The 18,102-nt window shown below is 45.5% G+C and overlaps 1 protein-coding gene and 1 long non-coding RNA gene across 6 annotated transcripts in view; one reads left to right on the forward strand and one right to left on the reverse strand.

Annotated features, from left to right (window-relative positions):
• Positions 1 to 1,477: 1,477 nt before the first annotated feature.
• LOC102027188 lies at positions 1,478 to 17,050 on the reverse strand. Of its 5 annotated transcripts, none has more exons than XR_001233608.1 (6): positions 16,577 to 17,050; positions 14,672 to 15,529; positions 9,244 to 12,954; positions 8,682 to 8,821; positions 5,431 to 5,534; positions 1,478 to 1,550 (listed from the first exon to the last, which is right to left on the reverse strand). It is a non-coding gene; the product is annotated as an uncharacterized LOC102027188 (long non-coding RNA). The 5 variants fall into 5 exon arrangements; XR_001233606.1 differs by having other exon boundaries at positions 16,557 to 17,050; XR_001233607.1 differs by having other exon boundaries at positions 9,244 to 9,677; positions 12,690 to 12,954; positions 14,672 to 17,050.
• A 241-nt stretch (positions 17,051 to 17,291) lies between these two features.
• Positions 17,292 to 18,102, forward strand: part of Megf9 (multiple EGF-like-domains 9) — a 96,549-nt gene continuing 95,738 nt past the window's right edge. The window contains exon 1 of the mRNA XM_005382601.2: positions 17,292 to 18,044. Coding sequence (XP_005382658.1) covers positions 17,390 to 18,044 — 655 coding nt within the window. The 5' untranslated portion in view covers positions 17,292 to 17,389. The remainder of the gene's footprint in view (positions 18,045 to 18,102) is intronic.

The raw sequence follows: 18,102 nt of genomic DNA on the forward strand, positions 1-18,102 counted from the left end.
TTCAATTCTCACGGTAATTAGGCAATAAAAATACATGCATAATTATTTTGCATTTCTTCCAGATGAGAAAACAACCTAGAGAGATTGGGAAATTTGCCTGAACTCACACAACCAGGACATGAAGAAACAGGTCCCTCTAGCTCCGGAGTTCACTTTTTTCCCTTACACCACACCCTCTCTCTCACCAATCACTTTGAATGGCAAATGCTGCTTTGTCACTCTGCAAGCCCTAGAGGGCAAGTGGTGGTGCTTATTTCACTACTGCCACCCCAGGGCCCAGTACAGGCCCTGCTCCCAAGTGGTCAATGCTAAAAGTATAGAAAGAGTGAATTATTCCATTTGCAGGGACACAGCCTGGAAAATACAAGTGACATGTTTGTCTTCACACTGTCCATGGGACCAACTGGTTATGTCCCCTGGAGAGTGATAGGGGGCAGTTTGTGCCTCCTTGAGGATTTGCAGATGTTTCCTGAGGCCCTGAGAGTATTTCTGCTTCTGAGCTGCTTTGGCTGCCGGCTTCAGAGCTCTTCCGGCGTGCATGTCAACAACGAACCCTAGCCACCTCTCTGGAAATTTCACCAACATGTCGAGGCCCCTAGAGCCCATGAAGATGAGTCCCCATCACCAGCTAGTTGGATTCCTGAGGATATGGGTTGCACACACAGTAATAAAGGGCGGTTGATCCCTCGAGCTTGACTGTCAGCTCTTGGTTTGAAAACCATCTCTTCCCCTTACTAAATTTGTGGCTATGGGGCAAGTTTCTCAACCTTTCTTAACTTCAATTACTTAATATTAAACAGGGTAACTGCCTCCTTTTCAAGGTTACAGATAAAGAGAGATAACACATTTAAAGCCCTAACCATCTGTCCTCACGCAGTGCTTGCCTTTAATGCCAATTATGATCATAACACAGTAATTATTATTGAACTAGCCATACTCGATTTTTGTTGTTTGATGCTAAGAATTTTATTATTAGGGGAGCAGAATAGTTTTTTAGAAGGACAGGTCCTTTGGCTCTAATTGGTAGTTTCCCCTGACCCCGGATGATTCCTACCCAAGGATGGGTCTCCAAATGTTTAGCATGAGTATTCTAGAGTCCAGTTCCTGGGGTGACCCTGGAAAGGTAGGGGTCTCGTCAAGATGAGACCCCCCCACTCCTAAACCCCAGGCAGCACACAGCCATTTTCCATCCCAACTACCTCACTCAAGATCAAACAATTAGGAGTTATTTAAAACATTTATTGTTATTATTATTAAGAAAGAAACAATAGTTTTATAATGAAAAATATTTAAAAGTTAGGAGGCATTTTCACAAGGATTATTTCATTTACATTATGTAAGCACACACCCACCAAAAAAAAAAAAAAAATTGGCTTAAACTCCATTCAAATATTTCCTGAGCTCAGCCAGTCATCATGTGCAGACCTCCAGGGAAGAAACAGATTGACTTGTGCAGTTGTAGTTTCCAGGATTTTTTTGGAAACATTCTTTCATACATGCTTTTTCATATCTTGCTGAACGTTGTCATCTTTAAGCTTGTCATAGCATTCCTTCAAATGGATAGGCCAGAATTTGGTCATTTGGTACCTGGGTAGTTTCTACTTCATGCTGTCATATATACTATCAACTTTTTTTTTTGGGGTAAAACAAAGTTTTACAACACTCTTTGAAAATATTTACCAACGACAAATCACCAGAAATGGAATCAGGAGCCAAAGGACAGGACTAGATTATTTGACTCTGGTTACTTAAGGTTAGGTCATTCTGAAAAAAGATAACATGAACTCATAGAGATTGTGCAGACATTTGCTTCTGGTCTGAAATAGGAAAGAAACACAGACACCGTGCCAGTGAGATGACAAGGCACTCTGCTGAGCCAGGCAGCATTTTCTGGAAGGGGTTGACTTTTCTTTTCCTTGGGAACATGTTCTGTTGATATCCCTGCCCTCTGTCAGTTTACCCAGGGCTGCCCCACCCCTGCCTCAACTGCCTTTGCAAGAATTATGCAGTAGGAGTTTATCCAGAGTGGAGCAAGTTCTAGAATCTCTCATGAATTCCCAAGAGTCAAATGCCTGCAGTGGGCAGGGAGAAATGCTTTGCTTGAACAAAGCAGTGTGACCTGGCGCCGGAGGCTCCGCACCCGTCAGCCAGGGCCCTATATCAGCCTGCGGACTCCACTGCTACTCCCCAACCTGGATGGCAGACTGAGATTACACAATTTTAGACACATTCCTTTGGCTAGGGACTTGGACTCTTGATAAAATATGGGACTCCTGGGAGAGAGCGCAGTACCATTTACATCCCATGGTGAAGTTTTACCAAAGCAGACTCTGAAAACAGGGCCAGATGGGGTAGGAAGTGAAGGACTCCCATGAAGACCCCAGAAACAAGGGACAGAGTCCCATGCGGGAGGTGAAGCTGGAGTCCAGCTTTCTATATGTCACAAAATCTCCTAAAACCTAAGTGCCCTTCTCTAATTAGGAGGACATTGTAGCAGGGGGGAACTGCAGACAAACCCTCTCGAAGTTGGCTGGCCAGACAGAAACCCAGGGTGGATTTTTCCTGTTGGGTTTGATAACTGAGCTGCAGATGCCAGTGGAGTCGTCTTGGGGAGGCACCCAGCCACATGTGTACAAACACTAGGCCTTCACGGTTATTATCACAATGACGCTGTGATTTCTGCTTTGCTGTGGCTCTGGAAGGGAAGCATCGCCGTGATTTCATCTTTACCTCATCAGCTCAGAACTGTAAGTAAGTTGCGGCTCAGACCAAAACCTCCTCTCAGACTTTATCTCCTTTCCCAGTTCCCCTTATTCACTGGATTCTGCTCATTCTGGCTTGTTTCTCCCTCTGATGTACTAAGCTTGTTTCTGTCAAAGGGGCTTTACAATCTTTGTTCCCTCTCTGTAATCTTCCTGTCTGCTTCCTTGAAGGCATCAGCTCAGGGGGGAGCTTCTCCAATATAGCTTTCTTGGCCATTCCAGTGAAAGTGTCAGGTTGTCCTGAGTCATTTTCTAGCCTGTTGGCAGCCTGTGTTTTCGTCTTAGTATTGTCCTTTCCTAAAATTATCTTATTTACATACATAGGCTCCCTAACCTAACTCCACGACTTCCATTAGAACCACACCAGAGACTTTCTGCATCCTGCACAGAGCTGAGAACAGTGCTGCCACTTACAGGGGAATGCATCCAAGAATCTCTGCATGGGCAGAGATGCTCTGTCTCTTCCTCCTTCTGTTTCATTATCATTTTCTCCGAAGTGGGAGACATAAATATATATATATATGCTTGGCAGGGGAGAGAGCCAGGTGGGGGAGGCTGGGCTGCATGCACACCGGGGTTCCTGCCTAACTTAGCAGCTTCACGTGTTGTGTGATGTGGGTGACTCCTCCTCAAATCGGCAGAAGTAACAGACTTGGTCTGCTGGTTTCCAGGGGGTTGAGCCAGATCCAGTGGGCAGAAGTTCATGGAGACAGAGCTTAGTTCAGTGTAAAAGGAACTTTTAAGTGGAGCGGACAGGAGGCGGAACGGTCACACCTCTGCCTACATGGGGCTACCTCTGCATCATGTCTATCTCTTCATGGCCCACTCACCACCTTCTGCCTCCATGTGGCCTGCCACCAACTCGCAAGCCCGTGGAGCTCATCGGTTTCTGGAATAATTCCCCAGCATGGAGGCTGGTGATTCTGTACTGCTGAGGAAACTAAACCAGATGGTCTCTGTGGGCCATTTCATCTTCTATTTCAGGGGTTTGGCTGAGAACAGTTCATTTCTAATCCACATTCTGTGCACTGTAGAGCACCCAGGGAGGAGAAGGGGCTGAATGGATTAAGCTGTTAATGGTGTGCCAGGGTTAAAGCTCAGTGACCCGAGTCCAGTGCACTGGCCAGTGACCACATCCGCCCACCTGCTGTTTGCGTACCATGGAAAGCTGATCATCTGCATCCAGCATGCGGCAGGCACCAAAAAGAAACGGGAGTTCCAGGCCTGGTTCTACTGCCAGTTACCATGTGAGCTTGAACGGGAAAGACTCAGAATGTTTGGATTACAGCTAGACACTTTAGAAGGCCCTCTCGCCTGACTCCAAGACTAGGACTCAACTAGTAAACCCCAGACATAAAAAAAACACTAGGCCTGTGACAAGAGCTCGTGCCTGGGCTTCTAGTCTTCGGCAGCTCATCTTTCTTAATTGACAGCCTGGAACAGAACCAAGACCTCTGACCCCTGTCATCAGCAGCTCAAGTCTTCTCAGAGTGTCTCAGAGTGTTTATTCACAGCTCTGGCTGTGCATATGACACAAGTATGTGATCTGTCAGGGGCTGGAGCCTGAAGTGTCCATCATGAGAGACATGAGCTGAATCTAGTTCAGAGGCACCTTGGAGGCTGTCCCACTGATGCCCCTGACTGGCTTGCCCATCCAGAAGGCAGGAGAGGGACTACGTGCATCTCTAGGAAAGTGAAGGGATTCCTTGGGCAGCATTTATGCCAAGACCTCCTTGCATGTGGCAGCCCTGGGCAGGCTGCCTGTGGTCTGAAACCTGGAGCAGGAAGGGAATGTAACGACAAGGAGCCTTTTCACGATGCCCCAAAGTAGTTTCACGATGTTTTAGTCTAGTATGCTTTCCTGACAGTCACCTCCATTCATCTTTCGCATAACCATGCAGGAAGATCAGGGAAGCCTCATGCTGCCTTCTGACACCGTTCTCTGTCCTGAATCTGCTCTTTTTCTTCTACCCTGTAGGTCTCCATAGGAATGACAGGCTCAAAACACCCAGGAGCTGAATAAACATTTCCCAAGCCACTTCTCTGAGCTAACTCCAACTCTCCAACTTAGCAACTGAAGTTAAAAGTGAACTTTTTAATGCTCTGAGATCTATTTATCTATCTATCTATCTATCTATCTATCTATCTACCTATCTATCATCTATCTATCTATCTATCTATCATCTATGTAATAGGATTTTCACGATGTGTAGTTGTTTAGGTCACTGTAAAGGGATGGGTACACTGTCTTTAAGGTTTTATAATTCTCATGTGTAAAAACTAAAAGTAAATAAATAACAGAAGTGTCAGATATGTCTCCTGAACTCGAGGAGTTTGGATAAATCATTTTATCCCTTTGACTTTCAGTTCTGCAAAATAATATTAATGATCCTGGACTAGGATGTGCCAGATTTAGCACATGAAATTACAGGGTAGGTAGTTCAATTTGAATTCCAATTTAAAACAATGAATGAAAAATTTAAAAAAGTATGCCTCATGCAATATTTGGTGCATACTGATACTAAAAATTATTTATCATTTATCTGAAATTCAGATTTAACTGGGAATCTTGCAGTTTATCTGCCAACCCTACCCCTGTCCAAACTAGTTCAGGAATTTAATGAGGTGCTGAAGGAACGATACTTGGATTAATAATGTATGAAAGTACCTTATTGTTTACAGAGGTCTGCATCAGCGAGGAGGATTTGATGTGCATGACTTTGGTGTGAAGGGGTCTCTTGCAGGCCCGTGAGTCTGGTCTCTCTGGAGATCCTAAGACATGAGGAAGAGGATTGCATGTGAGCACTTCATATTCTGGGGCATTAGAATCCAGACTGATGGCTTAAAGTGGAGATTGGAGCAATGCATGTGAGAAAGCCTAGAGGCTCTGGCTCAGAAAAAAACTCAGACTGGGCCCCACCAGCATGTCACCTGTCTCTGCATATTCTGGCTGCATCCTCAGGAGTGAAAGGCCTAGAATGCTCACACTACTTAGACCCTGTGGAAGATGAGAGCAGATAGGAATGGACTAGATTCCTGGGATTTGAAACCAGTGTCCTGGCAAGGCCAGGAAGGATGGGAGTTTTTGATCAGGAGACCTGTGGACTCGGGGATACAAGCCACAGGCTTCCCATCCAGCACAGGTCTTACTTTGTAGATGATGCCACTATCATCCAAGGTGACATTTTGCTTTAAGGAAGTGGCCTTGGGCAGACATTCCAGTCTAGAGGAGCAAAACACCAATAGTAGCAGCAATTTGTTCACAATGGGAAGGCTGGAAGAGCCCTTGGAATCTTCAGTCTTCCCTCCTTCTATTTTACAGACTGGACAGTAAAGATCAGGCTGGGGGAGTAAGTGACTCACCAAAGGCCATGTAAAAGTTAGGGGCAAGACCAGGACCCGAGCCCACATCTCTGCTTTCCATCTCAGGGTCAGGTTCCCTGCAGCCCATACTCCCTTGGGGTCCCCAGTTTCTGGGCGGGCCTCTCAAACAGCCACTGTCTTTCAAGGCCAATAATCCTCCTCTCACAGAGGGGAAGAATGGTTATTTAATAATAGTGGTGATACTCTTCACCTCCATTATTAGTGGTGGGAGAGTACTTACAGTTTGTAAAAATACTTTCATGTTGTTTATCACACCTCTCATCAACTCCTACCTCCCTACATTTGTTTCAGCTCCTCAGTGTGCAGAGGTCTCCCACAGACAGGCAGTTTAGTGTGGTGGTTAGAGCAAAAGGACATGGGATTGTAGCCTGGCTCTGCCATTATGAATTGTGCAAATTATGTAACAGAAGTTAACTCTGCCTGAGTTGTCTCACCCAGAAAGTGGGGATGATAAAGAATGTGCTTCATAGGATTCTCATGTAAGGACTAAATGCCCATGCTTCTGACAGTGCCTAACAATTGTTGGCCTAACAAATATAAGCTCCTATTCTTAGACTATCCTTATTATTTCAGAGCTCTGTTCCATGACCCTAAAGCCTTTTGCCTTATTCTTGCTTCTCCTTCAAGACTTCTCCTTCCCCTCTAGGGAATCCTCTCCCTCCAGCAGAATTAGCTGTACTTAACGTTTACTGCACATACTTAAATGCACAAATGTAAATATTTGCTTATTTTCTGGTTTATCTATGTGACTAAGCTGTGATCTTTATTCCCATCCTTCTCTTCAACACCAAGCACAGAATCAGGCAGATGTTTGTGCTTATGACATTTGTTAAATGAATTAACAAATTATCTCATTGATTCCTGAATCAAGGAGTTATTCTTTTTTTTTTTTTCAAGAGTAGGAAGAATCTACTGAAAGGGAGAAAAGCCTTTGTCCATGAGAGACAGAAGGGGGCCCCTCCAGAAAGTGGGCTGCCCGCTAACCCTGCCTCTCAAGGGTGCCATACTGAGCAAAGCCATAAGGTGAGGCGAGTTCAAGGTAGAACATAACCATAGTCAACCAACAAGACCACAAGCAGTCACCCAGGCAACACTGACCTAATGGGAAGTCACAAGGTGGTAGTTAGGTGGGACAAAACCATGGTGAACCAACAAGACTATAACAAGTATAGTAGCTCAGGTAACACTGATTAAATGGGGATCAAATTGGGAAGCAAGTCATGCAGCAAGTACACATGGGTTGGACAAGAACCCTCTGGGAAGGGATGGGCCAAGGAGACCTGGTCTCCCACCCCAAGGCAACTGATGCCCACTCAGAACATCAGCCACCGCCATTCATCCCCAGGGGAGGTACAGGGTGCAGTTGTTCCCCTCCTCTTGAAGCCTGGCCCTTACCAAATGTGCCTCCCAACACAGTTGTCCTCTGCACTGACCCCTTCAGGGCCAAGCCCCATCTGACTGCCTACAACACTTCTAAATAACCTAGCTATCTACAATATTCTCCTCTCTGAAGAAGTATCCCTAATTGTGGTTAGGTGAGAATGGGTGTAGTTTGAGCTGAAAAGGGCCAGTGTAGGGGTGACCACAGTTGAGGGTCTTCTCCAGAGAGCTAATCTAATAGGCTTCAGAGAGACATCATGCTGTGACATATTTCCGCAGTTATAAGCTCTCTTTACAAGGTTGATCTGGTGGGTCCTGGTAAAAGGAGTTTAGCATGTTTGTCTTTGCTTCCATTGGCATGATTATCTGGGGTTTGGCAGCCTCTAGGCAAGAATAAACAACTTTTTTGAGAAATTAGAGCATGTATAATCAAAGCACGAGCACTAGAACAGAGAGGCAGGTTGGGATAACAGCCAAGTCTAGAAAATGTTCTTTAGGGGCTGGAATAGCAGCTGTAACTATCTGGTTCTTAAACTCCTCTATATCAATAAGTCTCTTATCTATAAGTCTATTATTTGGTTATGAGTCCTCCAGTTTTAGCTGTAAAAAGAGAGTGTTGTGGTCTGAAGGACAATTTTAGCTAAAGAATTTAAAGATTCTTGTTGAGCTTTTATAGATTTTACTATAGTTTTTCTTAATGATCCATAACAGTGGTTAGCTACTGGTATAGCTGGAAACTGTCAGAAGGAGTCAGGGATTGGTGCCCCTTTTTATATCTAGCTTATTACTATGGTATTGTTTTTATACATCTTTTGGTTATACTTTTCTGCTGGGTGTTTAAGACCAAGTTAAAGTGAGACCTGTGTTAACTGAAATTCTCTTGCTGTCTATCAAGTTCAGTTAAATCTCTTCAGGCATTATCTGAGCAGCCTCTGGGCAAGAATAAACAAATTTTAAACTATGTGTAGAGCCTCTCAGCTCTTCTGTCAGTGTCAGCCATCAGGATGGGTCACAGCCTTGGTTAACCATGCTGCTTTCTGTGAAAGCAGAGGAGACATTTCCTCTTGGTGACCCTCCTTTGGCACACTGTACACTTGCTGATTTTTGTCCTCTGGGGTGCAGCAATCTCCCTGCTCAGGAGGTTAGGTGACTCACCAAAGTTGTAGGATCTTGTACAAAGGTTCCCTCATGTTCTGTGTCCTTGTTGACTATGGAGGGCTAGGATTAAATACTGGTTGTCCTCTTAGCTCAGTTATCTTTCTAGTTCCAGTCTCTAAACTTTAGTTATTAAACATCTAGAAGAGAAGACCAGTGACATTAGTATTGCAGTGAGGACAATGAGTTTAACTATTATAATTTTATTTTGGATATCAAGCACTTTGAAATATAAAGTATAGCCAGAGGACAGTTATTCCTTACCAACCATGGTTGTTTTTGTAGTTCAATAAGGAGTCATTCTTTATATCTTTTCCTCACCCCACACCCAATCCAAGAGCAAGTCTTGACAATCCCACTTCTAAAACATATCTTGGAAAAAAACCCCCATATATCTCAATTCTGCCTCCAGGACAGACCAGGCTACCATCTTCTCACACCTGGACAGCTCAGTCTGCTCACTTGTTTCTGTCCTTGCTGTCCTGTTATCCATACTCATCCCCTGGCTTCAAGCTCTGTCTCAACCTCTCATTGCTCTAAAAATAAAATCCAGTCTTCTTACATGGGCACCGAGCACTGCAGAATCTAGCACATACAATTCTCTGCTTCACTTAGGATGTTTCACTCATCCTCATCTTCTCTCTGCTCCTTTTTCTCCTCCACATCTTGCAACTGCAGTTCCTTCTAGTTGTTGTAGAGTTGGCTCCTTCTGACTTCAGCTGCACTGTTATATCCAGAGAGGCTTTCCATGACCACCCTAAGGGGATGTCTCTTAGTTATTCTGTGTCCTAATACAGAATGTCCTTTTAGTGTCCTTTCTGGCAATTATTTTAACCTATAAATATCCTAGCTGCTTACCCATCTATTAATCAATCATTTCATTTACTATATTGAAAGTACCATGAATACAGGGTTGCTCTTTTTCTTCTGTCATTCAGTAGAGTTTCTGCAGATCAGTGCTTAATACATTTTTCCTGAATGAATGAATGAATCCTCCTAGAACACAGTTAAGTATTAGGTGCACATTTTACAAGTGACCAAACAGAGCTTAGAGAGGTTGCTTCTTGCTATAAAAGGCTGGAAGTGGTCCAGCCGGATTCACAAGATCATAGACATTTCCCAACAGAACATTTCATGTTGAAAGGAGATAGACTCCGGGCTGGGAACCCGGTTGATTCATAGATTAATTTCCCAATGTGGGACTGGATGGCAGAGATTCAATGTTTCTGTCTCTTAAAGAGGTAGAGCTGCCAATATGTGCCTAAGGATTACATCCAATTCCAAATTCCAGACTGCATTTGAGGCATTGCACACACCCAATAAACCCTAGAGGAACAGTGCAGTAGTTGTTTGAGAAAGGAAATGAGACCCACAGTTCTGAGAGAAGGCTTGATCTCCCAGGACCCCTTTCAGAGGTTGTTCTAATTTGGGCATGACAGGACAAGAAAGATATTTCTAGTTCTCTTCACCAGTATTGGCCTCATTTGGAAGATTTTTATGATTCCCAAATCCCCCACTATTGCCTAAGAGGACCCTGATTATTGTCATTATTAAAGTGCTACCTTGTTCATGGATAATAAGCTGGCAGCAGGTGCCATTTCTGTGATTTAAGAGCAAGGCTCCTAGAGAGGGAGTCTGGTGACATAGAGCCCTTGACTGGAAGTCAGAGGGTAAGGAAGCCCACCTAGTGTCCAACTGGTAGACTGGAGGCCTGCACTGGCCCTCAGTGGCCTCCTAGGTTAACCATAGTTTGTTTGGGTCTGACAGTGACCTGGGAGTCAGAGGGTTAGGATCTGACCCTGGCTTTGTTGTTAATTTGCAATGTGCGATCTTGCGATCTTGTCAAGGTTTTTACTTTTTGTCAGTCTTGGTTTATCATCTGTGCAAGAACTTGTTTGCAGGGGTCGATGCCTAAGTCCCCTTCCCACTCTTATTATTTGTTCTTTCTATGAACTTTTTAGAAATACCTGATCCTCTAAAATTGAGTTTCCTTACCATCTAGTCCTCAGATGTCAGCATGAAACTGACACGGCTTTCTTAAACTAGCCCAACAAAGCACATCATAGTCCTAAAGGCTCAAGTACTTCTCTGGGAACCTCCAAAGGAAGGGTAGTCAAGGGTCTCCTCCTGCCAAGCACTCTCTCCATCCTGACAGTGCAGTGCCCTCAGACAGGCATACACTCCAATGAAGGAGGCTTTTCATGGGGCAGAGAGCACAGAAGGCAAGGGTGTGACTGTCCTGAGAGTCTAGAATTTCTGGGCATGGAATCCCATGGACACTGTACCCTCTTGGTCTTGACCTACTCCGTGGAAAGACAGGTTTAGGAAAATCAGATATGTACTGATGTCTTTTGAGTATTTTATATAGGGCAGGCTTTTGTTCAATGCTATATATATCTATATATATATCTATATATATCTATCTATATATATCACTTTGTTTGACCTTGAACCCTATTTGGTAAATAGAATGATCCCCACTCCACAGAGGAGGAACTGAGACCCAGAGCTAAAGTAACTTAACCAGTGGTACCCAGCTATAGAATGATCAGGATTCAACTCAGTACTTTTTATGGCTAAAAATTATTGTCTCTCCTAAGTGTAACAGCAATAAAATAAAAGTAGAGAAAGTGCAGTAAGCTATTGTGGAAATCACTCTGGACCTGAAGTCTGAAGTTCTTCCATTTATCAGCATAGTAACCTTGGGCAAGTTAATTGACTACTTTGAGTTAAAATATGCTTACTTATAAAGTGGGGATAATCACTCCTTCTACTTCATAGTATAAGATTGAAGGGGACAATATATATGAAGTTCTTGGAATGGATGCCCGGCACATAATAAGTGCTCAGTAAACATCATTCACGGTTGGTATTGTTATTATCACTACTACAACTGTTACTACCCTCCTTTTGGGCTTGGTGCAGTGCTCAAGTGAGATAATGGTTGAGAAAGCACTGTTTGCTGTGCACCTGTCAGTAATCCTGTCCCCTTTACTGCAATTATAGCAACCGCAGGGAAAGAGTCATTTGTGAAACTCTGGCCCCATTCCTCCCCAAAATGGTTCAAATTCTTTGCTCTGCAGCCAATGCTGATGACGAACAAGGGTTTGACTTGGTGCCCACTGTGAACGATGTCCTTCAGGAGATCTCTAAGAATGGCAACAAATGCTTTTCTGAGTTTATTTTAGCATTACAGGGACTTTGAAGGAGGATTTCAACATTTGGTTTCACCATTTGGAGGTAGGGCTTTGCAATTCATGTTGGTTTGACATGAGTCTTTTTTTCCCTCATTGTTTTAAGAAGAGATACCAGGGAGTAGATCAAAGAGTGGCTGGCAGACACATCTCTACATTCAAATGAATTCTAGTGTTGGTTATTAGTAATTCTGAGAGTAGTATATGTTCACTGTAAAAATATTTTGGAAAATGCAGAAAAGAATGAAGGAGAAAAAATTTTAAATATCCACACTGCAGTCACTCAGAAATAAACACTGTTAATATTTTGATTTGATCTTTGACACTACATTATTATTTTACATGATTGGGATTATAGATTAGTCACATAAACTATATTTTCATCATTTTATACCACCAGACTTTCCTTCATGAGTATGTTCTATAGATGTATAATATTTCAACACAGAAACATCAGAAAATACCAAGTACCTAAGGAGACCTCTTTCCTTTTTATTTCTTTTTGTGGTACTGGGAATTGAACCCTGGGCCTTACACATGCTAGGCAAGTGCTCTATCACTGAGTTACCTTTTCAGTCCCCAATTTTTATTGTTAACTGTTTAGACTTCAAAATTTTCATGATTGTATATCACATGAACATTTTTGTACATAAATATGTATAGCTGATTATTTCCCTTAGATGCTTAAAGGTGGACGCTATGAGTCAAAGAGGAGTATCAACAATTTTAAGGCTTCCTGGAAAGGTTGTATCCTTTCTACCTTTATATTCCTGCCAAAAGTGAGAGACACTCCCTGGCGAATGACACGTCTTACCAGTTTAAAAAGAAGTCTGAGTCCATGCAAATCAATAAGGTAAAACAACACAACTCATTGTCTTGATTTGCAATTCTTTGATTACTTTAGCTGCATATGCATTTCATACTTCTCAGTCATTTGCATTTCCCTTTCTGTGAGTTGTCTGTCATTGTTCTTTGCTGTGCAGACTCAGTTAAATGTAGTCCTAATAATCCCAGAGTTCTCTGTAGAAGATGCCAAACCTTGCCTTGCATTCATCCACATCCGATAGGAAGCCAGGCTCCTGGAGGATTAGGAAGAGAAGAGTCCATGTCAGCACTGCTGTTTCAGTGCAACTAGAAAGGGGAAAGTTTCTGGGAGAAGCTATCGTGATGTGTCACATCTATGATGCTATTATGTTTTTTGACTCCAGAGTTTCTCTTTCCTTAAAGGGTGCTCTAGCAGCAGGTTACATTTAGTGTGTGTATGTCCCTTCTTTCAGTATGTTAGCATTGGCCTCATACATGTACTCTGCACGGTGGCCACATTGGTGGACTAACAGAAAAGAGCCTGGACGCTGGACTCAGGCAGGTCGTGGACAAATCCCTAAGCCTCTCAGAAGCTCAGTTTCCTCTTCTTTCAGGCACTGGTGATATTCCTTTGAGGAATAAATGGGTCATAAATACAAAACTCTTGGAATACTGCCTGCCACATCATAAGACTCCTTTTAGCCCAACAATTCTTGACCTGCTTCTGTGTATTTGACATTGGGTTGGTGCTGAGTATAAAAAGGAGTCAGGCTGGATGTTCTGCAGCATCTGCATTTCCTGCAGAAGAAAGGTCAGGCTTCTCATGGACGCCAACAAGGCCTTCTCTAACCCCTGCTGTTCTGTGGCCCCTCATTAAGCACTCTGGCTCCAGCTGTCATGGTGGGTTGACAGCTCTCTCTAGAACTCTGGGCGCTAGCTGCAGTTGTGGTGCTATAGGAAAAATGCCTGTCAACATTTTGGTACACAAAGTATCACAGTTATAATTTTTATCTTCTCTTTTCTTCCCAACCTTATAATCATTTTCCCTTTACGTTAAGGGTGGTAGATGAAGCCAGTCAGTCTCAGTTTGAATTCTGGTTCTAATACTTACTAAGTGATCTTGGGTAAGTTGCTAAATCTCTCCTGCCCTAGTTTCCTTATCTGTAAAATTTAGAGATTATGCTATAGAGTAAATGTTTGTGCCTCTCTCAAATTCCTATGTTGAAATCCTAACTCTCCTCCCCCACATAATGGTATTTGGAGGCCTTTTGGAAGTGATTAGACCATGAAGGCAATGCTACTGTGAATGAATTAGTGTCCTTACTTCTACCAGGTGAGAATAGAGCAAAAGGACAGCCATCTATGAACTAGGAAGATGACCCTCACCAGACACCAAAGCTACTGGCATCTTGATCTTGGATTTCCTAGCTACCAAAACTGTGAGAAGTACATTTTTATTGTTTATAATCACCCAATCCACAGTACTCTGTTATAATAGCCCAAAAAGACAGAAATATAATAGTACCTACCTCACAATGTTCTAAGGATTAAACAAAATAACACGTGTATTTAATAGCAATAGTAATGTCTATTATTCATATTTGCTATATGATCTTGACAGCACCTTTACAATGACATAATTAAATTGAACAGATATAATAATCCCTTTTTCTGATGTTGGAGAGTTAATGTATTTCCAATTTTTAAACATAAATTAACGGCTGAGGATATAGCTCAGTGGCATAAGTGCCTGCCTGGTTGTGAGTTCGATCCCTGGTACTGCAAATAAAATAAAATAAAATAATAAATTAAAATATTATTCCTAAGAAATAAAAATCATCTTGTGGTTTACAGAGACGAGTAATCAGTTTAAGAATTACATGTTGAATCAAGAATAGTAAATTCAAGGTATCTTTCAAAAAGTTCAATGTTTTCTATGTATATTCTGGGTTAATTGTCCTGTCTGAGAAGCCCATTGTGGGTGATACTCACCTGAAGCAGAGCTGTCCTGGATCACTCAGCAAGGTCTTCTAGTCCTTTGCTGTGATTCTTCTGGCAAAGAAGCTGCATCAGCTTTTCTCCCCAACTGCCAGAGAATCTCTGATACAGCACAGCTCAAGGCCAACCTAGCAGTTTTAGGTATCATTTGGAAATATTTAGTAGGGCAACTGTCAGGGCAGATCATCTGATGGGAAGGTTATGAGGCAGAGGTTTCTGATTTGGTCCCTCAGCCAGCAAGGCTCAAGGTTGGCAATGATATTACTGAAATATGAGCCTACACAGGCTGAGCACTGTCTTAGGGTCAGGTTCTGTAAAAATGTTCTCTTGTATGCTCAGCTCAATTCCATGAGAAAAGGTTTGTTGGCCCCATTTTATAGATGAGGAACCTGGCTTAGAGGGGAAACCACCTAAGAGAAGGGACCTCTAAGGTCACACAGTTGGCAGTTATGACTCAGACACAAGTTCTTCCTGTGGGCACCACAGGATCCCTTGTAAATTTAGTCAGCAGGGATCAGGGCTCACATTGTATTGCTCCTGCTGGGCACTGAGAGACAGCCTGATGGAAGAGACAGGTGATATATGCTTTGGGGAAGTAATAAAACAACGTGGGCAGTTCAATTTATCCTGTTGCATATATTTCTGAAGACACAGAGGAGAGGTAGATTGATAGATCAGGGCTGTAATCAATGAATGAACAAAGGACAGTGGGGAAGTGCAGAGGAAGAGATTAATTCCCACTCAGAAATCCAGAGCAGTCTCTTAGAGGATGTGGTATTTTGGTTGGGCTTGGGAGCCGAAAAGAGTCTTCGAGAAAACATAGGAAAGGGGCATGTCATGTCCACTCCCTTCCTAAAGAGAAGTAAAAACAGAACCTTGTTTAGGGCTTGCTAAATATTGGTCTTGAAACCAGAACACTTACACGCCTTTCTCATTGGCCCCCTGTTACAGACACAGACAGGCCTATCAAGACACACCCAGAGATAACCACAAATGCAAAAACACGGGAAACACATAAAACCCATACTAGCAATCATGCACAGATTAAGACACACATGAAAATAGATACTGGCGCCCATGTTCTTAGACTCACACAGATACATATAATACTCATACACACAGACGTATGAACGTATTTATGCTTTGGTATACAAGCACATACATATCCTCTCCCCACCCACCTTTCATGTCGGCCAATGAATACATGCTTTTCTTAACATACACAAGTTCACATACAAATCTCCTTCTGCTGGTCTGGCTGGAGGCTAATGATTAATGCGAAACCAGATACAAAGGCAAGCATCGTAAAGGAGAGGCCAGGACTGGGCCAGCAATGAGGCTGGGGTTAAACCTGTCAGATGACAACCTCGCCCTTCCTTCCCTCCCCCCGGGAAGCCACTCAGCCTCCGAGACAGCAGTGCCTGACCTAGCTCGATCCTAGGTGGATGGTGCAAGGCTGCGTGCCTGATCTCCAGCTTTATCCCGAGTTTAATGTCATCCAGGGTCAAGCTGTGCTATCAGCCCCACCCCAATCCTTGCAACAGGCAAGAGGCTCTGGGGACACAGCAGGGCTGAGGCCTCTGACTTGCTTGCAAACCCCAGGCTTGTCCTGACACAGAGCACAGAGGGTGGTTAGCATTAATGAGGGTTTACAACAGCGGGCCAGACAGTAGGTTGAGCCCTTTACGTACACTACTTAATCCTCACAACAGCCCTGTGAGCAGGGTGGGATGCGACCTATCATCCCCATTTAGTGGTGAGAAAACGGCGCCCAGGCCACAAAAACACTCAGCAAGGGAGACAAAAAGCTAAGGTTCAACCCTGTGCAATCCTATTCTCCCCAGGGCTTGGAGTAAAGTGTGCACGTCAATCTGCCTACCCCACGCAACAAGCTTGCACCTTCTGCTCCTGACGGCTCTCCAGATCTCACGTCCAGCCTCTCCACAGCAGGTGCCTGGGGTGGACCTGGGTCTTGCGTCAGGGGGGCTGTCAGAGCAAGGGCCTCAGTTTCCTCATCTCTGAAATGGAAGGGCAGCGCAGACCTCGCAGGGAGAGCTCCCTTGGGCAGCATAGGGAATGCTGAGCTCTACATGCTCGCCGCTGCCTCTCTCGCCCACCCCGGGGCCACAGCCTCAATCCCTTCTTCCCCCCACAAGCCCTTGTGCTGGAGCCGCGCGGGCGCCCCATTGTTCAGGAGGGCGGGGACGCTCCAGAGAGAGGATTCCCCGCCCCAGGTTGCATTCGCAGCCCACTAGAGCAGACGACTTGGGCCGGCATCTGCCACACAGGGCGCGTCCTTTGTCTGCTCGGTGGTGCCCGGGTGCCCGAGGCCCGCGCCCCGCTCTTCTGGCAGACAAAGCGGGGGCAGCGGCGAGCCGGGCCGGTAGGAGCTGGGTTTGCACCGCCCTCTACCCGCCTTACGCACCGCCCCCTCCGCTCGACGTTCTCTGATTGGTTTGTAGAACTACAAAGAGGCTGGGAAGCGGGTAGGTCACGTGGGCAAGCTTGTCTTACTATTGGTTGAGGACGGCTGTCAATCGAGGAGGGCGGGCTGTCCGCGCTCGACAGGGTCTCTCCCATCGCTCTGGGGCCCGCCCGCGGGGCCGGCCGCCTGTCAGAGGGAGGTGGCGATGGTGCGCACGGTGGCGGCGACGGCCCTCGGTCGGATGGCAGGGAAGAGAAGATGACTGGCACAACCGACTGGCTGAATGAATGAATGGGGAAGCCGAGCGCGCCATGAGGAGCCTGCCGAGCCTGGGCGGCCTCGCCCTGTTGTGCTGCGCCGCCGCCGCCGCGGCAGCCTCGGCGGGGAATGTCACCGGCGGCGGCGGTGCCGAGGGGCAGGTGGACGCGTCGCCCGGCCTGGGGCTGCGGGGCGAGCCCAGCTACCTCTTCCCTGAGGCGACGGCTCCCACAGCCCAGGCCCCGAGGAGCGGAGCCCCGCGCCCTACCGTCCGCCGACCCCCGGCCGCGACCTCTCCAGCCGGGTCCCCGGAGACTACCCCTCTTGGGGCGGCGACTGGACCCGCGCTGACCACCTTCCAGGCGACCACCTCTCCGGAGGTGGATTTCATGCCCACCACCCCTCGGGCGCCGACCAGTCACGCGCCAACCACCCTTTCGACGACCACTGGCCCGGCGCCGACCAGCCTTGTAGCGACTCCCGTCCTGGCGCCGACCGCTCCCAGGACCCCGACCCCCGACCTCCCCGGCAGCCGCAGCAACAGCAGCAGCAGCAACAGCAGCAGGAGCAGCAGCAGGAGCAGCAGCAACAGCAGCAGCAACAGTAACAGCAGCAGCAACAGCAGCAGCAGCAGCCTCCCTCCCAACCCACCTGTCACTGAGGTCCCTTCTCTGCCTCCCCCAGGTGAGTCCAGCGCTGCCCTCGCTGCATGACACTCTCAGCGGCTGCTCATCCTGATGCC

Source organism: Chinchilla lanigera, unplaced genomic scaffold (assembly GCF_000276665.1).
Source record: "Chinchilla lanigera isolate Chin_1 unplaced genomic scaffold, ChiLan1.0 scaffold00018, whole genome shotgun sequence".
Lineage (NCBI taxonomy): Eukaryota > Metazoa > Chordata > Mammalia > Rodentia > Chinchillidae > Chinchilla > Chinchilla lanigera.